Source organism: Equus caballus, chromosome 11, assembly GCF_041296265.1.
Source record: "Equus caballus isolate H_3958 breed thoroughbred chromosome 11, TB-T2T, whole genome shotgun sequence".
In the NCBI taxonomy this organism is placed as follows: Eukaryota; Metazoa; Chordata; class Mammalia; order Perissodactyla; family Equidae; genus Equus; species Equus caballus.
In genome coordinates, this window is record NC_091694.1 from 27,158,942 (window position 1) to 27,176,271 (window position 17,330).

At 45.1% G+C, this 17,330-nt stretch overlaps 1 protein-coding gene across 3 annotated transcripts in view; it reads right to left on the reverse strand.

Moving 5' to 3' along the window:
- The window catches only part of CA10 (carbonic anhydrase 10), a 469,786-nt gene that overhangs the window by 16,234 nt on the left and 436,222 nt on the right, over nucleotides 1-17,330 (reverse strand). For all 3 annotated transcript variants that reach the window (XM_070226348.1, XM_070226347.1, XM_005597501.4), the window contains 2 exons: nucleotides 6,396-6,491; nucleotides 1,856-1,928 (listed from right to left, as the gene is read on the reverse strand). In XM_070226348.1, the coding sequence (XP_070082449.1) occupies nucleotides 1,856-1,928; nucleotides 6,396-6,491 (169 nt within the window). The remainder of the gene's footprint in view (nucleotides 1-1,855; nucleotides 1,929-6,395; nucleotides 6,492-17,330) is intronic.

Here is a 17,330-nt window from a genome sequence, read left to right on the forward strand (position 1 = left end):
GGACACCTCATTTGAAGTAGATGAAGTTCAAATTCCCCTTAGCCACAAAAGGGCCATCCACCATTGGTCCCAACAAGATCTGTCACCCTGGCTCTCCAGCCCCTCTCTGTAGCAGAATCGATACCTGTTCCCGAGGGAGGCCACCTTCCTGGAGCACAGACCCACGTGGATGCCTTCATCTTCGGCAGCAACCACATCACTTAATATTAAGCAGACCAGTGCTGGGGGTGGGGGGGTGTGGGTGGGGAGGGAAGCCCCACTAATGACTTACTCTGCAGTTGGCAATCTGTTAGATTGTGTGTTGGGGCTTAATGTGTGATTTCACGGTTTTTCACGGTCTCTAAACTGCAAATTCAAGATTATTTGAAAACATTTTATTTAATTTTCATGCTTTTTTTAATCAAAAAAGTTAAAAGACTAATAATCTTTTATGGGCAATCATAAAATGTGCCATTTGCACACGAGACAGAACTGCCTCCCTTCGCTGAGCAACCCATGTGCGCTTAGAGAAGACTTCCTGGGAGTGCTGGTGAGGAAGGCAGGTGGCTGTGGAGACCACTTAAGGTGTCCTTCTAGGTGATGTCCTTCCAGGTGGAGTGCGATTCCCCAGTTTCATTTATCGCCCTCACCGCCCAGTACCCAACCTTCTTCATATAGGAGTGACTTGGCAGTGAGCACCTTGTGGGGAGGGCTGGGGTCTGGTCCATCTTTATATTCCAGGAGCCTTGCCTGGTGTCTGTCATGGGACAGCCATGTGGGAAATGTTTGTTGAATGCATGAAGAAATGAATGCGGGAAGGTTCTCCTTACTCTCCCTCCCGCAGTCCGAGGTGAGACCCGTGAGCATTCACTCTGTCTTTCCCGCATCACCTTTGGAGGCAGGAACTGCAGTAACAGCTAAGTTTCTCTCTTGGCGGACGATGCGCCAGGGGGATGCAGGGTGTTAGAATGTTTGCGTGCTGTTTTTTACTTTTGTGAAAATCATTATTTACCTATTGCTTGATTCAGAATCCTAGACCTAGAAGGACCTAGAAACCTAGGGGGTAACTTCTTCACTTTACAGATGATGGAACAGAGTCAAAGTGAGGAAGCTCCTTGCTCGAAGTCAGGACTGGAATGCCCCTTTCCTGCTCACTCCTGGTTCATAAATTTGCCTTGCCTGTGCTGACCTCTTTCCTCTCCTGGTGTGTGCTATTTCACGTAAATTTTCCCAAATCCTGCAACCCCTGAGATTGCTGTGGATGACAGTGGCACCCTTTTTCCTCTTCCCTCTTCAACTTTGCACCGTTCTCTCTTTTCTGCTTAAAGATTCTATGGAGAAAACCCTCTGGAAACCCAAGGAAACTGGACAGAGTCCTCTGGGTCAGTGGATCACACGTGGGGATGAAAAAAGATGCCACCTGCCTCTACCTGAGAGGGAGACGCAGCGACCCGGAGAGGGAGGTCTGGTCCAGCTGAGGGCCTCTGTAAGTGCTGAGGTTGGAGCCAAACTACCTCGTGAACGCTTTTTCAATCACATAATTGGCAAAGCCCCAAATGTGGCCAGCTGACACGGTGGAGTCTGTCAGCTTGTAGAGTCCCCCAGCTCGTTACCAATCCATGGGATAACGATGACCATCATCATAATAACCATTATTGCCTTAGACAGGCGTGGATGACAAAGACACCGTTGGGACTTCTGTTTGAAAATGAGCCGCTTCTTTGCCAACCCTGACTCTCCAGAGTGACTTTCTACAGAATTAAAGGATTATGAACCGGGAAGGGGCCCTCGGAGATCCTCGGTCCTGGCTTTCTGCCTTCAGACAGGACTAACCTTTATAGAATAGTTGCTGTATAGGAAATTGAACCAAACTTACTTTTATACGTTATTCTCGTGATAGTATCTCTGTTGAGCATTCGATTAAGAAATGGGTTTGATGAATCAGAAACCTAGGGGGAAAAAGAAAATAGTGATGGCTGGGCAGTACTACCCTAGGATAAACATTGCTCCATGCATTCACTTATTCATTCATATTTACTGAGCACCTCCCATATGCCAAACACTATCACGGCTGGACATTCAGAGATCAAATAGACAGACTCTACTCTCCAGAAACCCAGTCTAGAGAAAGAGGACAGGGAAGTAAACAAATGGTTATAATTAGTGTGAGGAGTGCTCTGAGAGAGTCACAGGTGGGATGATATTAGAGGGAGACCACCCACCTGGGGACTCTGGGGAGCTAAGGCATGAGCTGGGTCTTCAAGGATGGTGGAAGTTAACCAAGTGCTTTGGTGATAGAGTGTAGAAAAGCAGGAATGGTAACGAACAACATTACGTACAGGAATCTGTGCATGGATGGACATGGGAGAGTGAGAACTGCCGTGCTCAGGCAAGTATTTCAGTGTAGTTGGAGCCGAGAGTATGGGAGAAGGACAGAGGTGAGGCCAGAGGGGGAGGCAGGGGCTAGCTCATGTCAGGCTTTGAATATCAAGTTAGGGCATTTAAACTTTATTCTGTAGGGAGGGGGAAGCATCAAAGAGTTTTAAGCGGGGTGTAGGGAGTGACATGTTAGTAGGGAATAGTAATCTAAGTCGAGAGTGAGAGAGAAAGAATACCCAGAACAGAGGTATCAGGAGATGAAAAAAAATCTCAAATAATATAAAACCTTATTATATCACTGCTCATTATTGCATGAATCAAATATATCATAAGCCATGTCATTCAGTCAATCATCCATCCATCCATCCATGCATCCTTACATACAACAAATATTTACCAAGTGCCTATTATGGATGAAACATTGTACTAGATGTTCAGGGATCAGTTCCCATTTTATGCCTATGCTCTGAGGTCTCCAAATTCCTTCTTTAAGAGAACAAGCCAAGCTTCAAGGGGCTTAAGCCAGGGGACCACCATTTGGAGACTGTGATGTGCCCCAACATAACTGTGTACACTGTTTTCTTAACAACTCCCTTTTTAGTCAGCCTTTTCCGAGGCGCCATGGTTCATCCTAGTCATTTCTCTCCTACCTCGCTCAGCTCTGCTCTGCAATTTACGCCTCAGCTGCTAATCGGATGTTGTGACACATGAACATTTTAAATCTGATTTCTTCTGAGGGTTGGAAAAATTGTAGCAGATGATTATTATTATTAGATAAGCAACAGGTAATTTTTAGTTTGGAGAAAGTGCAGACTGTTTATTTTCCCTCCATCCATCTCTCCTTCCCCACACGCTTTCCTGGGTGTGTTGTGGTGAGACACACACCAGGGGGAGATGGGTGAGTGACACTGCTCCATGGAAGCAAAAGCCCATCCCCCAAAAGGAGAAAAGTCCCCAATCAAACCCTGCTGCCCCCTGGAAGCTTCAGTGCCACGTCCAACTTCTACGTTGACATCCTCTTCAGCCATTTAAAAGGTAGCCTAAAGCTGCCTGTTTGTGCCAATGCACCCCATGAAAGGAGAGCCAATAATATTTTGTCATGGGAGGTAAGGAATCTGCCATGTCCCTTACTTGGGTGCCTTGGGCTCCTGGTAGCTGGTGAGTCTGGCCAACACTAACATTGGGACTGGACCCTTTTGAGCTGATTAAAAATAATTGAAAAAATTCCAAAGTGCACACAGATGATTTGTGGGCTCTAGTGTGTTGGCTGCGTGGGTGAGAGGATAAAATATGTACTTGGTATAAGTGAGCTTAAGTGGGAAGTTAATGGTGTGTGATTGAGCAGCAATTACAGCCAAATCTCAGTTCCCTGTGGTCACGGGAAGGCTGGGGGATTAGGAGGGAACAGAGATAAATAAATCCCACAGATAAATAGTTCTCTTATTTCAGCCAACAACCCCAACCCTTCTAGGGCTCAGCTGTTGGCCAAGGTGACATCTCCAGGACTCAGCTGACCTAGACGTGGTGCCTCTGGTTCTCTGTTCCTGCCTACCCTGCACGGAGCTAGGAGGGGGAGGCAGAAAGATGAGAAGGAGGGCAGGACTACCAGAGGTTGTGCGCCCTCCGAGGCCCAGGGCCTTCTTCATCTCATTTCTAGGTACCAGTGCCTTGCACACGGCTGGCCTGTGTCCCACATTCATTCGGTGTTTTGAGATGAGTGAATGACAAGTCACAGCTTGGATAACTCACTGTGGAGCATCTGGGAGACGATTATGTTGGATAAAGATAGAAATGCTGGCTTATTTTGAGAGCTAGCCAGAAAGCCTCAGGTTTGCTCAGGGAAAGAACGGTAGCATCCCTGGCGGCCAAACTGGCCTGGGAAGATGCAGGAGCTAGTCACCATCCTTTCACGCACCTCAGGGTCTAGGGCATAAGTTCCTCCCAGCAACCCACAGGGAAGCAGCCGGGACCTGCGGCCGTAATCTCCGTGGAGCGAGCGTTTCTGCAAGAGCTTGTGAAACACGCCAGTAGTTTGCTGTTGAGGAGGCTGACTTCCCAGCATATCAATCACTCTGTCAGCTGTAATGTGCCTGTGCTTCCAGGATGACATTCACTGACTCAGGAGCTTCAAGCAAAGTGAGGCAAAGTCAGGGGCCAAGGTTGACGCACCCATTAAGGACAGGAGTTGCTGGGCAGCCCATGTTGGCCGTCGGAGTTACTCATGGATGGCTTGGCATCAGGAAAGCCATGGGGGAGGTGAGCTCCTGGACACGCATGGCATGATATTGTGATAGATCTGCAGGCTCCACAACAATGAGTGTGGCCCAGGTTGAACGCACCAGTTGGCTGTCAATGTCATAACTGGGGCTGGTGAAGGGGATACAGGAATTTTCCCCGTGCTTGTGAGCAACATGGGGACGGTGGGGGGAGATGTTTTCAAATGTCCTTTTCTCTCTTCATCTCACTTGGGTTGTCCCAGCTCGGTTAGGAAGGCATAAAGTGCGAATAACGTCATTAGTGTTAAAGTCAAGCAAGACCTGGGGGGCTTTCCTGCACGGGCTGTTATGAATTACATGAACTTGAGGGGGGATGTCAAAGATTCTCGGGACCATTTTCCTCATCTGCAAGATAGGGACACTAATGCCCAGCCCACAAGTTTATCATTAGGGTTAAATGATAAAATATACATAAAGCACATGTCTCAGTGCCTGGCATTCAGGAATCTACTGTTTATTATACCAGGTTTTTGCTGATGCCAAGAGGGGTTGGGCGGGGACCAGCGGGATCTGTGCCAGGACCAGTTTCCTTCAGGATGTCACATTAGGTTTTAAGAAGGCATGATAGCCTAAAAATATGCTTTCCCGGCCAATAGCCCCTTCCTATATTGCTAATGACAAGCTAGAGGAGTTTGGGGTTGGTGGCCAGGGGCAGCAACACATCACAAATGCCCCTGCCCAGTGTACAGCTCTGCCTGGACCACGAAGAGGCCTGACCTGACCCAGGGGAGGGAGAGGAAGTTGGGAGAAGGTGTGGAGTCTGGAGAGGGATGACTGGGCAGGGCTGGCCTGTTGCCAAGGGAGATGCTTTCAGAGAGGGAGTGGTGTCTGAGGTGCCTGTGTGCCCATTCTTTTGAGTGATGTCAACACGAGAACTGTTAAAACTCCCTAATGGCAAATGCTGGATTTCTCTTGATTATTTTCATCAGATGAAGTTCTGATCGGCCACTTCCTCTAATGGTCAGGCTGGGACTTTCCCAAAGGGCTAGCACAGTGACTGCCGAGCTTTGGAACTGTCACCTATTACTCTTTTCTCCTAACTGGAAAGACAATTTCTTATTTTCTTTTTTCCTTTAAATTTGCATTCTTTCTTCACTCTACATCTGTCAAAAACGTTAAAGGTAATTATTTTTTTTAACAAGTTAGAATTTACTGGGTTGGAAATTTGTCGTTGTTGACTCTTAGGAGGATGTGGAGCCTCCCTAGAGTGTCATAGATTCAGCAGGGGGATCTTGGCTTAATTCTCCCTGGGGATGCTTCCGAGGGAGAGGGAGAGACGATACTCAGAGCAATGGCAGAAAAGCTGGAGCGAGCTGCTTACTGCAGTGCCTGGAGGGAGGGACCTCTCAGAGCTCCTTTGTATCTCGTTTTCCAAGGGGCAACTGATGGACAGGGCTTAATCCAGTGTGGTGTCAGTAAGGAACCCCCTCCCCTTCTGTTGCATCCTTCTGGTCCTTCTGCATGAGGCAGGACCTGGGCCTGCCCCTGGGGCCGGCACCCTTTGTCTCACCAGAGCAGAAGCTGCCTGAATCCTCAGGCTCTGATGCTCTGAAATGGAACTCATCACTTTTGCATCTCTCTGAAAGGGATCTCATTTTTCATAAATCTCATGGATATAAAAGTCACCACCCTGCAGCTTTTCTTGGGCACGGACATCACCCTTTTTGTTATTTCTAAGATCCAACAGAGACTGTAAACTGATATTCCGATTGGAGTGGGAAATGGCAAGAAGGAAAGAATGAAGGAATGCAAGACACTTACTTTTATAAATATAGAAACTACCACCAATCCATTTGGGCTCTTTGCAGCTTCTGTGACATTTGTGTATAACTCATGGTTATAGTGGATGAGCTGCACCTGGCAGGAGGCAAAAACAATAATAAGAACAACAATCTAGCATTAAGAGGTGTGAGGCACAGCATAGCCACCCTACATAAGAGTAAACTGTAAAGTATATTATAGAACAATTGGAAAGACAATCTTGTAATAGAAGGGATTTCACGAAGATGTGTGTGTGTGTATATTTTGTACGTGTGTGTGTAAAATGCATGCACACACACACACACACACACACTACAAAAATACCCATACCTATTTGCAAATGTTTCCTGGTAACAATTATGCCTTTAATAGGCTTAGTGCCCATCTGGCTTTGGTTCCATCTCAGGATATTTCCCCTCAAGTGCGTGTAAAGTGAATTTCCCTTATTAGGAGCAGAACTGCCCTGCAGGGGCGGACGTGCTCTCTGGGCTGCACCACCAGCTGCCACTGGCAGCAAGTAAATCTTCCTCGTGGCCTCAGGCGAGCAGGGAATTGTCAGGTCCTGAGTCAGCCCAGTGACTCTGAGAAGAGACTGGTCAGCCTGCAAGATGCAGTGGTCCTGAGGGAGAGAGAGCGGATGGCTTAGGCTCCCAAAGCACCAGCCTGCCCAGGTCATCTGATTGTGCAGGACTTAACTTCCTCCCTGTTGAATGAAGATCTTCAATCTGCTTGTTGAGCCCCGGTGCAAGAGACAGCATAGATAGCAAAGTAGTCCTGGACCTGGGCTCCAGCAAACTAGGTTCTCCCTCTGTTACCTAATTTTTAAAACTCGTTTTTTTTTTTTAATTGTGAAACATAGCATACAAGTATGTTCAAACTAATGCCCCACCAATTTTTAGCCACATGACTAGTTACTCCATCTCACTGACTCTTGATTGCTTCCTCTGAAAAATGGGTATGATTATCTCTCCTTGGAATTCATCTCAGGCTGTGGTTTTAAAGTAGACTTTGTTTTGTTTTCTTTTTTTTTGTTTTTTTTGAGGAAGATCAGCCCTGAGCTAACATCTGCTGCCAATCCTCCTTTTTTTGCTGAGGAAGGCTGGCCCAGAGTTAACATTCGTGCCCATCTTCCTCTATTTTATGTGGGATGCCTGCCACATCATCTCTTGACAAGCGGTGCGTAAGTACACACCCGGGATCTGAACCTGCAAACCCTGGGCCACAAAGTGGAATGTGTGCACTTAACTGCTGCGCCAGACCCTAAAATAGGATTTTAAGAACAATATAGAAGTACAATTTTTGTAACAAACTAAAAGATGGAGAAATAAAAAAACTGTGATAGCCGCCCCCACCTCTGTCTATTCTCAGCAATATGACTGTTAACAGTTTAGTATATATCCTTCCAGATATTGTTTTGTGCTTATAAGTCACTCACACATGGACATATAGGGTTTGAAAAACAATGGATGGATAAATTCCTAGAAACATACAACCTATCAAGACTGAATCAAGAAGAAACAGAAACCTGAACAGATGAATACAAATGAGGAGATTGAAGCAGTAATCAAAAATCTCCCAACAAAGAAAAGCCCTGGGCCAGATGGCTTCGTGGGTGAATTCTACCAATCACTCAAAGAAGAATTCAGACTGATCCTTCTTCAACTCTTCCAGAAATAGAAGTAGAGAGAATACTTTCAAACCCATGTTATAAGGCCAGCATCATCCTGATACCAAAGCCAGACAAAGACACTTCAAGAAAAGAAAACTACAGGCCGATATCCCTAATGAACAGAGATGCAAAAATTTTCAATAAAATACTAGCAAACCAAATTCAACAGCACATTAAAAGGATTATACACCATGATCAAGGAAGATTTATTCCTGGATGCGAGGATGGATCAACATATGCAAATCATACCACATTAACAGAACGAAAAATAAAAACCACATGGCCATCTCAATAGATTCAGAAAGAGCATTTGACAAAATCCGCCATCCATTTGTGATATAAACTCTCAACAAAACAGGTATAGAAGAAGCTTACCTCAACACAAAAAGGATATACGTGAAAAGCCCACAGCTAACATCATAATCAATGGGGAAAGACTGAAAACTTTTCTTTTAAGATCCAGTACAAGGTGAGGATGCCTACCTTTGTTAAATCTATTCAATGTATTTCTAGAAGTCCTAGGCAGAGCAATCAGATAAGAAAAAAGAAAAAAGGCATCCAAATCAGAAAGGAGGAAGCAAGATTATCTCTGTTTGGAGATGAGATGATCATATACATAGACACACTAAAGACTCAACCACAAGAAAAAACTATTAGCACTAATAAATGAATTCAGGAAAGTTACAGGCTATCAATTCAGTATGTAAAAATTGCTGGCATTTCTATACACTAACATTGAACTATCTGAAAAGGAAATTAAGGAAACAATCCCATTTACACTAACAACAAAAAGAATAAAATACTTAAGAATAAGCTTAACCAAACAAGTAAAAGACTTGTACACTGAAAACTATAAAACATTGATGAAGGAAATTAGAGAAGACATAGATAAACTGAAAGACATCCTGTGTTCCTGCGTTGAAGGAATTAATATTGTTAAAATGTCCATACTACTAAAAGTGGTCGACACGGGGCTGGCCCCGTGGTGGAGTGGTTAAGTTCGTGTGTTCCGATTCGGCAGCCCAGGGATTCTCCGGTTTGGATTCTGGGCGTGGACATGGCACCACTCGTCATGCCATGTTGAGGCAGCATCCAACGTGCCACAACTAGAGGGACCCACAACTAAAATATACAACTATGTACTGGGGGAATTGGGAGAGAAAAAGCAATAAAAGTGGTCTACAGATTCAATGGAATCCCTATCAAAATTCCAATGGCATTCTTTGCAGAAGCAGAAAAAACAATCCTAAAATTCACATGGAGCCACAAAAGATCCCAAATAATCAAAGCATTCTTGAGCAAGAACAACAAAACTAGAGGCATCACATTTCCTGTGTCCAAAATATATTTCAAAGCTATAGTAATCAAAACAGTAGGGCACTGGCATAAAAACATATATATATAGACCAATGGAACAGAATAGAGGGCCAAGAAATAAATTCATACACTTATGGTCAACTGATCTTTGACAAGGGTGCCAAGAATACACACTGGGGAAAGGAGAGCCTCTTCGATTAATGATGTTGGGAAAACTGGATATCCCATGCAGAAGAATGAAATTGGACCCCGATCTCGCGCCATATAAAAAATCAACTCAAAATGAATTAAAGATTTATGTGTAAGACCCAAAACTGTAAAACTACTAGAAGAAAACATAGGGAACAGTTTCTTGACATTGGTCTTGGCAACAATTGTTTGGTCATGACATCAAAAAGCATAGGCAACGAAAGTGAAAATAGACAAGCGGGATTGTATCAAACTAAAATACTTCTGCACAGCAATGGAAACAATCAAAACAGTAAAAAGGTAACCTATAGAATGGGAGAAAATATCTGTAAACCGTATATGTGATAAGGGGTTAATATCCAAAATATATAAGGAACTCCTACAACTCAATAGCAAAAAACCAAATAACCTTATTAAAAAATGGGCAAAGGACTTGAAGACATTTCTCAAAAGAAGATACAGAAATGGCCAACTGGTACATGACAAGGTGCTCAACATCACCAATCATCAGGGAAACGCAAATCAAAACCACAATGAGATATCACCTTGCACTGTTAAATGGCTGTTATGAAAAAGACAAGAGAGAAGTGTTGGCAAGGATGTGAAGAGAAAGGAGCCCTTGCGCACTGTTGGTGGGAATGTACACTGCTACAGCCATTATGGAAAACAGCATACAGCTTCCTCAGAGAGTTAAAAATATAACTACTATATGACCTAGCAATCCCTTTCTGGGTATATGTCCAAAGGAAACGAAATCTGGATCTCAAAGAGCTATCTGCACTCCCGTGTTCACTGCGGCATTATTCTCAATAGCCAAGACATGGAAACGACCTAAGTTTCCATTGATGGATGAATGGATAATGAACATGTGGTATATACATACACAATGGAATAGTATTCAGCCGTGAAAAATAAAGGAAATCCTGCTACTTGTGACAACATAGATGAACCAGTAGGACATTATGCTAAGTGAAATAAGCCAGACATAGAAAGGCAAATACTGTATGATCTCACTTATATGTAGAATCCAAAATAAACTCATAGAAGCAGAGAATAGAATGGTGGTTGTCAGGGGTTCCGGGGTGGGGAAAATGAGATGTTGGTCAAAGTGTACAAAGTCTCAGTTATATGAGATGAACGAGTTCTGGAGCTCTAATGCACAGCATAGTGATGATAGTTAACAATGCTGTATTGTATACTTGAAACTTGCTAAAAAGTATAGATCATAAATCAAATCTTCTTAACACACACACACAATAGTAACTATGTAGAGGTGACGGATATGTTATTTAGTTTGATTGTGGTGAACTTTTCACAGTGTACACATATATCAAAACATCAAGTTGTACACCTTAAATACATACAATTTTTATATGCCAAGGGTATCTCAGTAAAGTTGTTAAAAATAGAAAACACAACAGAAACGGAATGTATAATTATGCTTCAGAACTTGAGGTTTTAAATTTAAAAATAGTTTGTGGCTATCTTTCTAAGTCAATGTGTATCGATCTACCTGTCTTTCTAACAGCTGTGGAATTCTCTGTTGCATGAATGCCTCGTAACATATTAAACCATCCTCTCACTAGCTTTTGGGTTGTTTCCATTTTTTTGTCTCTTATAAACAATGTCACAGCAAGCCCAGCATATATCTTTCTGTAATGGCGTGAGCACTTTCCACAGGCTGATTTGAGAATCTAATAAGAGAGTGCATGTAAAAGTGATTTGTGACTCTGAAAGCATAAGAGAGTGTTTATTATTACCAATATCCTGTATTACACTAAAAAAAGGAAGGGAAGTTTTAGAAGTCGGGAAAGTCAATGATCAAAAAAACGTGCTTTCCCTTGATCTTTGAAAAAAAACATTTCTAACACAGTGGTTTGTAACCTTCACTGTGCATCCAAATCACCTGGGTGCTTTTAAAACCCACCTATGCCTGGCCCCCCCCAGTCCTGATTGAATTGACTTAGGGTGGGAAGAGGGCACTGGTATTTGCTAAAAGCTCTCCAGCTAGAGAGTAGCTGGAATGGAGAACTTGTGCAACATAATCAATGAACATCAACACCCCATCAGTGCCTGCGCAGACGGATGGTACCTTGGATCAGAGAACACCCTGAATAAGTGGAGTCAGCAGAGCTTCTCATGGAGGGAGCACACAGTATTGCTGCTCTTGAAATATCCTATTTGTTTATCGCTTTTTCACTTCTTGTGAGTTTTTCCAATGGTGGCAGATGGTTATGCAGCAGCTACTCTGCCATCAGAAGGGCGACCACAGGCAGGGGCTGGTGAATCTGCTCTGCCTGTGCAGGACTCAGGCCAGGCAGGTTCATCAGGCCTGTGCTCATCAGTTGCCTCCCTCCCTTTCTCCCGCCCACACACAGAGCCAGGACTTTCTGCAGGTGCAGAAGTGTCGCCATGTGGAAGAACCAGGAGCTGTGGGGGACCTGCCGCACCTCCCTTCAATGTTGAGTAAGCTTCTTAATGAGAATCAAAACACATCTTGCCATCTGCTAAGATCTTCCTACCAGGTGACTTACGAAAACCACCTGGGGATGCGCCAGTGCTTCAAGGCATGCCTCGAAATTTCAGCATCTTCTGGGAACTAGGCCTTGGAGAGCAGGGAAGTGGAAGGCAATCCAGTGGAGTGATCCTCCTCTCCAACTTACAAGACTGAAAAAGGCAGGAAGAGTCTCCTGGGCGGGATTCTACAGGGGCCAGGGGCCGTGAGAAGGAGGCTGGCAAGGATGGGGTGAGGTTGTGCTCTGCTCTAAGCTCACGTTAACACATTTAGAATTTTGATCTGAAGTCTCGCCTCCTCTTTGTTCCGTGGTAAGTCGGCTAGGATTCTGAGATCGTGAGCTTTGGTTTCTATTAGGAGTTGTTGATAGACTGCCTCTTTTATTAGGGTGGACCAAATGAAGTTGACTCTTTGATCTACAGAAACGGTGATTTTAGAGAGTTAACATGATCTTAAAATAAAGCTATTTTGAATCTAGCATTTCTCCCCCCCTCCACAAATTAGATATTAAACGGATGACATAGTGCTTTGCTACTCAATGTGCAGTGTGGGGACCAGCAACAGCCAGAGCATCTGGGAGCTTGTTAGAAATGCAGAATCTTGAGCCCCACCCTAGACCTTCTGCATCAAGATCTGCATTTTCACAAATCCCCAGTGATTCGAATGCACATTAGTAGTAGCTGAGAATACTGGTTTAGCAGATACTGTTGGCTGGTTGGCAGAGCCCTATAGGGTCTGGCTGTTCACCGCTCCTCTGCTTCAGTTTGGCTGGGTGAAGGGGTACATACGTCATATATGTTGGAGGATGGGCTGAGTATAGACCATAGGAGACCCAGAATAAGAGCTATGGAAGAGTTCTGAGCAGGGATGAGCTCATCAGCATGGACTGTCAGAGGGCAGATTAGAGCAGGAGAGACTGGAGGTACAGAGGTTGTAATTGCAGGTGGTAGCTATTAAGGCAGAGAATGTTCCATAGGACTTTGCAGTTTAAAGAATGTGCATATGTGTGTGGTGAGTGGGCACCAAGCCATCCCCTGGGCCTCAGAACAGTCAGCATCACCAGAGGAGCCCAGGAGGCAGCTTGGCAGTGGCCAGGCTTCTTGTTCCCACTTGTCAGAACACAATTTTGGCATCAAAAGCAAGAGGGGAAGATGCCTGGGGCCTGCACTGCTTCATGCACCAACAGTAGGGCTTACTTCTGAAAAAGCGCTGCTTCCCTTCCACCTCCCCCCAAGGTCCTCTCAGTGACAATTACAGTTCCCGCAGCCATTGCCCCTGTTCTTCCCCAGCCAGGCCTAGTGGGGCCAATCTGATACCCACTAACCACTCACAATGTGCACAGGTGCGGGTGGGTCTGGGGGAAGGGGTCTGCTGCTCACCCTGCTGTTCATTTGGGCTTAGGGAGCAGCCATGGGAGATCCTATCCCACTAGGGAGAGAGTGTCAGATTGGCAGGTGGGTTCTGAAGGTGATGCCTGTAGATTACTTCTTGCCAGTTATGGGTAACATTTTAAAATCCCAATCCTACAAAGTCGGAATTTTGAATAATTTGGATGAGTACTAAGCTGTGGTTTAATTACTACTTAGTTAATGAGCCTCAACTTTGAGGTTTATTCAAGGTCATCAGGGTGTCTGACATGAAATAGGCGATCAACAAGTGAATGTTTGACCTTCTGAGCAAGTGCACGAGGCAACGACGGCTGCAGGGACAATGTTGAAACTGCTTACAAGAGCAAACTCTTTAGGGGCTCATGATGACATGCTAATTAAACACCAAGTTTAGCTATTCATTAAAGAGACGCCCCTAGGGCTTCTGCTGGCTTAGTTGGAATTACCATGTGAAAGAGCTAAACCTGGATTACTGGAAATTATTTTATAATCTCTACTTTTTTATTAATTTAGATGGGTGTCCTCCTAGAGAAGCTTTCTGGAAATTCAAGCCTGAGAAATAGCTGTCTTAGAGGAAGAAATCAGATCTTTTGGTCTTTCGATGATGCTCAGATACGGTGGACGCCATGATTCAGTGCATTCTCTGTACTTAAGTGCTCTGTGACCTGATGTAACTTTAGTACTAGCTTGAAACTTGTGTTCTCATCCTAGAACATTGTGCCTCCCCTCAATCCTTTACAAGGATCTGGAATTTGTTTGTTCAAAAAGTCTCTGAGAGCAACTATGTGCCGAGGCCGGCTGGAACAAGACTGGTAAGTGCTTGACCTCTTAGAGATAATTTCAGATGGTAGTAAGTGCTTTGAAGGAAATAAAACAAAGTTTTGGCTTGCAAAGCGAATGACAGCAGTGGAAAAATTTGGGGGAGCATGCAAGAGTGGGAACAATGTCAGGTAGTGTCATTGGTGGAGGCCTCTCTGCAGAGGTGACGTTCGAGCTGAGTTCTGAGGATGAAGAGGAGCCAGGCAGGGGAAGATGGGAGGGAGGTGCATGGCTGGTAGAGAGCGCAGCCAATGCAGAGAGCCTGAGGTGGGGATAAATGGCTGAGTACGCTGGGGAAGGGTGAAGGTGGCTCAAGATGGGACCAGCTCATGCAGGGCTTTGCGGACCGTGGGGAGGAGCTTTGATTTTATTCCAAGCGCAACGGATAGTGATTAGTTTTAAGGAAGAAATCAATTGATCTGATGTGCATTTTTGAAAGCTCCCTCTGGTCACTGTTGGAGGGCAAAGTGGAGATAGAGGAGGCCGTGCCTACCCCTCTTTACCTTACAACTCAGCTCTGGCCTCATCTTCCTCAGGACGCCTTCCATGAACCAGTGACACTGAGCACCAAGTGCAGCTCCTCCCTGCTCCACGCACTCTCGTCCAGAGGGAACGTTGAAAATATTTTACCAGGAGGGCGTGAGTACTGAGAGTTCAGAACAGACGTAAGCCATAGACAACCGGTACAGTCACAGGGTGCTGAATATTGTTGTCGACGTCAGTCATCATCATCATTTGTTGATGATCATCACTAACATTTGTTGTGTACTTCTTTGTGCCAGAGACAACGCCAGCAGTAACATCGTGTCATTTAATTCTCACAAAATTCCATGAGTTAGTGCCATTATCTCTATTTGAATCATGGGGACACCAGGCCACCAAGAGATTATTTGCTCAAGAAAGCGCTCAGAGTTGAGATTGTGCCTAGTTCCTATGACTAGAGAGTTCACACTCATGCGCCATGCTATTTTGAAACTCTTCTCTTTGTGTCTGTCTCTACTTTTGAATAAACATCTCAAGAGCAGGGATATCCATCAACATATCCCTCGTGCCTGTCATGGGCCTTGGCTTGGAGGAGATGTTGGCAAGTGTTTGCTGAATGAATCCCTGTTCTGCATCTCATAGAGTCTTCATCCTGGAAGGGGCCTTATAGAAAACCCAGGCCAGTCGCTTATTTTACAAATGAAGAAACTGAGATCAGAGAGGGGCTATGTCTTGCCCAAGATAATATAGTCATTCATCCATCCATTCATTCAACAAGAGTTCAGTGAGCAGCTACTAAGTAAAGGAGAGTGGTCTGAGTTGAAGTCAAACAGGGAGGCAGGACTAGACCACGGAGAGCCTGGCAGGCCAGGGTAGGGGGTTTTCATTCCACTCTAAGGGAGATGGACAGTCGTGTTTATGCCTAGAATTCTCTTACGACTGAAGGCAAAGCTTGTTTTGTGCCCTAGAATTGAAGTGAGGGGCCTGAAAAACATTGACGTTGGTGACAAGAAACTCAGCTTTCAACTAATAGGTAAGTACTCATTTTTACTAAATGAGCAGACTGGCTGCAAGCAAGCTTCCCAGTCGACAGCAAGCTGCCCTTGTCATCGGTTAGGCTGGGAGCCATCTCTGGTGTCAAAGTCTCACACAGAGTTTTCCCTTCGTAGCCGGGAGGTGACTCCCCAGGACGTGCCAGGCTGCTCCTGGCTTACCCCTCACGCCTCAGCAGAGCGACCAGCTGTGTTTTCAGACCCTGATGTATACACCTTAGTTCGTCTTTCTCAGCGTGATGCTCCATTAGCAGAAGCCCCTTAGTGAACTCAGGAAACAGCAGCGTTGTAATGGGAGACCACACACAGCATTCAGTGTGATACCACCACCGCCTTACTCACCCCTGCTTCAACCGCTCAGTGACTTCCCATTGCCTTTAAGACAAAGACCCGAATCTGAGCACAAGCCTGATTTTTCCATCTGCGTCTCCTTGTTCTGTGTGCTCTGGCCACAGTGACCTTCTTTCAGTTTTCCTCACGCCCCGTGCTTCCTCCTTCCTTAGAGCCTGTGCACACACTGGTCCTTCTGCTTAGAGCGCCTTCCTCTCCCCTCTGTGCCTGACTCTTCTTTATGAATTCCTTTAGATCTGAGCTCAAGGGTCAGCTCTTGAGAGAGATCCCCATAACCCACGCTCACGGCATCCTGTGGCTTTCCTCTTTGAAACACACATCACAGTTTCATTCAACATTTCTTATGTGATTGATTAATGCCCATCACTTTCACCAGACTTTAAGCTGCATCCAGGCAAAGACTGTATCTGATTGGTTCTTGTGATGGACCCAATGCCCAGCACAGTACCTGGCACATATTAGCAGTAGCAAGGTAGAAATAATTATTAAATGAATGAATGAGGCCGTGCAGGCTGGCGATAAGACAACAAAATATGTTGTCTTGAGGATCAGGGAGAGCAAGGCACTTGGCTGAGCTGGTAAAGGAACAGCCTGGAATCCTAAAGACTATCTCTAATGGGAACTCAGAAACCAAGTCTCACGCTGGGCTATGCGGACTGCGAAGCCTGGCTTCACTGCTGGTACCCTTCAGCAAGGCAGGCCTCTCGTCTATGAACAGAGATAATAACACTAGCTACTTCGTAGAATGGTGGGGACGATTTTATGAGACAGGATCCATAAAGCATTTAGTGCAGGGCCTGGCATGCAGTCAGCACTCCGTAATTAGCTATTACTACTGTTGTTGTTACCCTATAATTATTATAAAACAATAGATAATAGAGCCTTCCGCTCCGGCAGAAATAGGGGTTCGGGGTGGGCAGCCCCCTCTTCTGGGTCCTCACTTGGAGTCTGTTGTCCCAAGGAAACTTGAGGACGGTGTACCTTGTCCACAACCTGGAGCACTTTCCGATTTATTTTGTCTCCTTCAGCCATGGATGGAGCACCCCATGTTCCAGGCACTGGATGAGGTGAGAGCTGTTAAAGAAAAATACATGCCCAGTGGCTTATACCATAGTTCTGAGGTCAGCAGACTTTTTCTGTAAAGATTCAGAG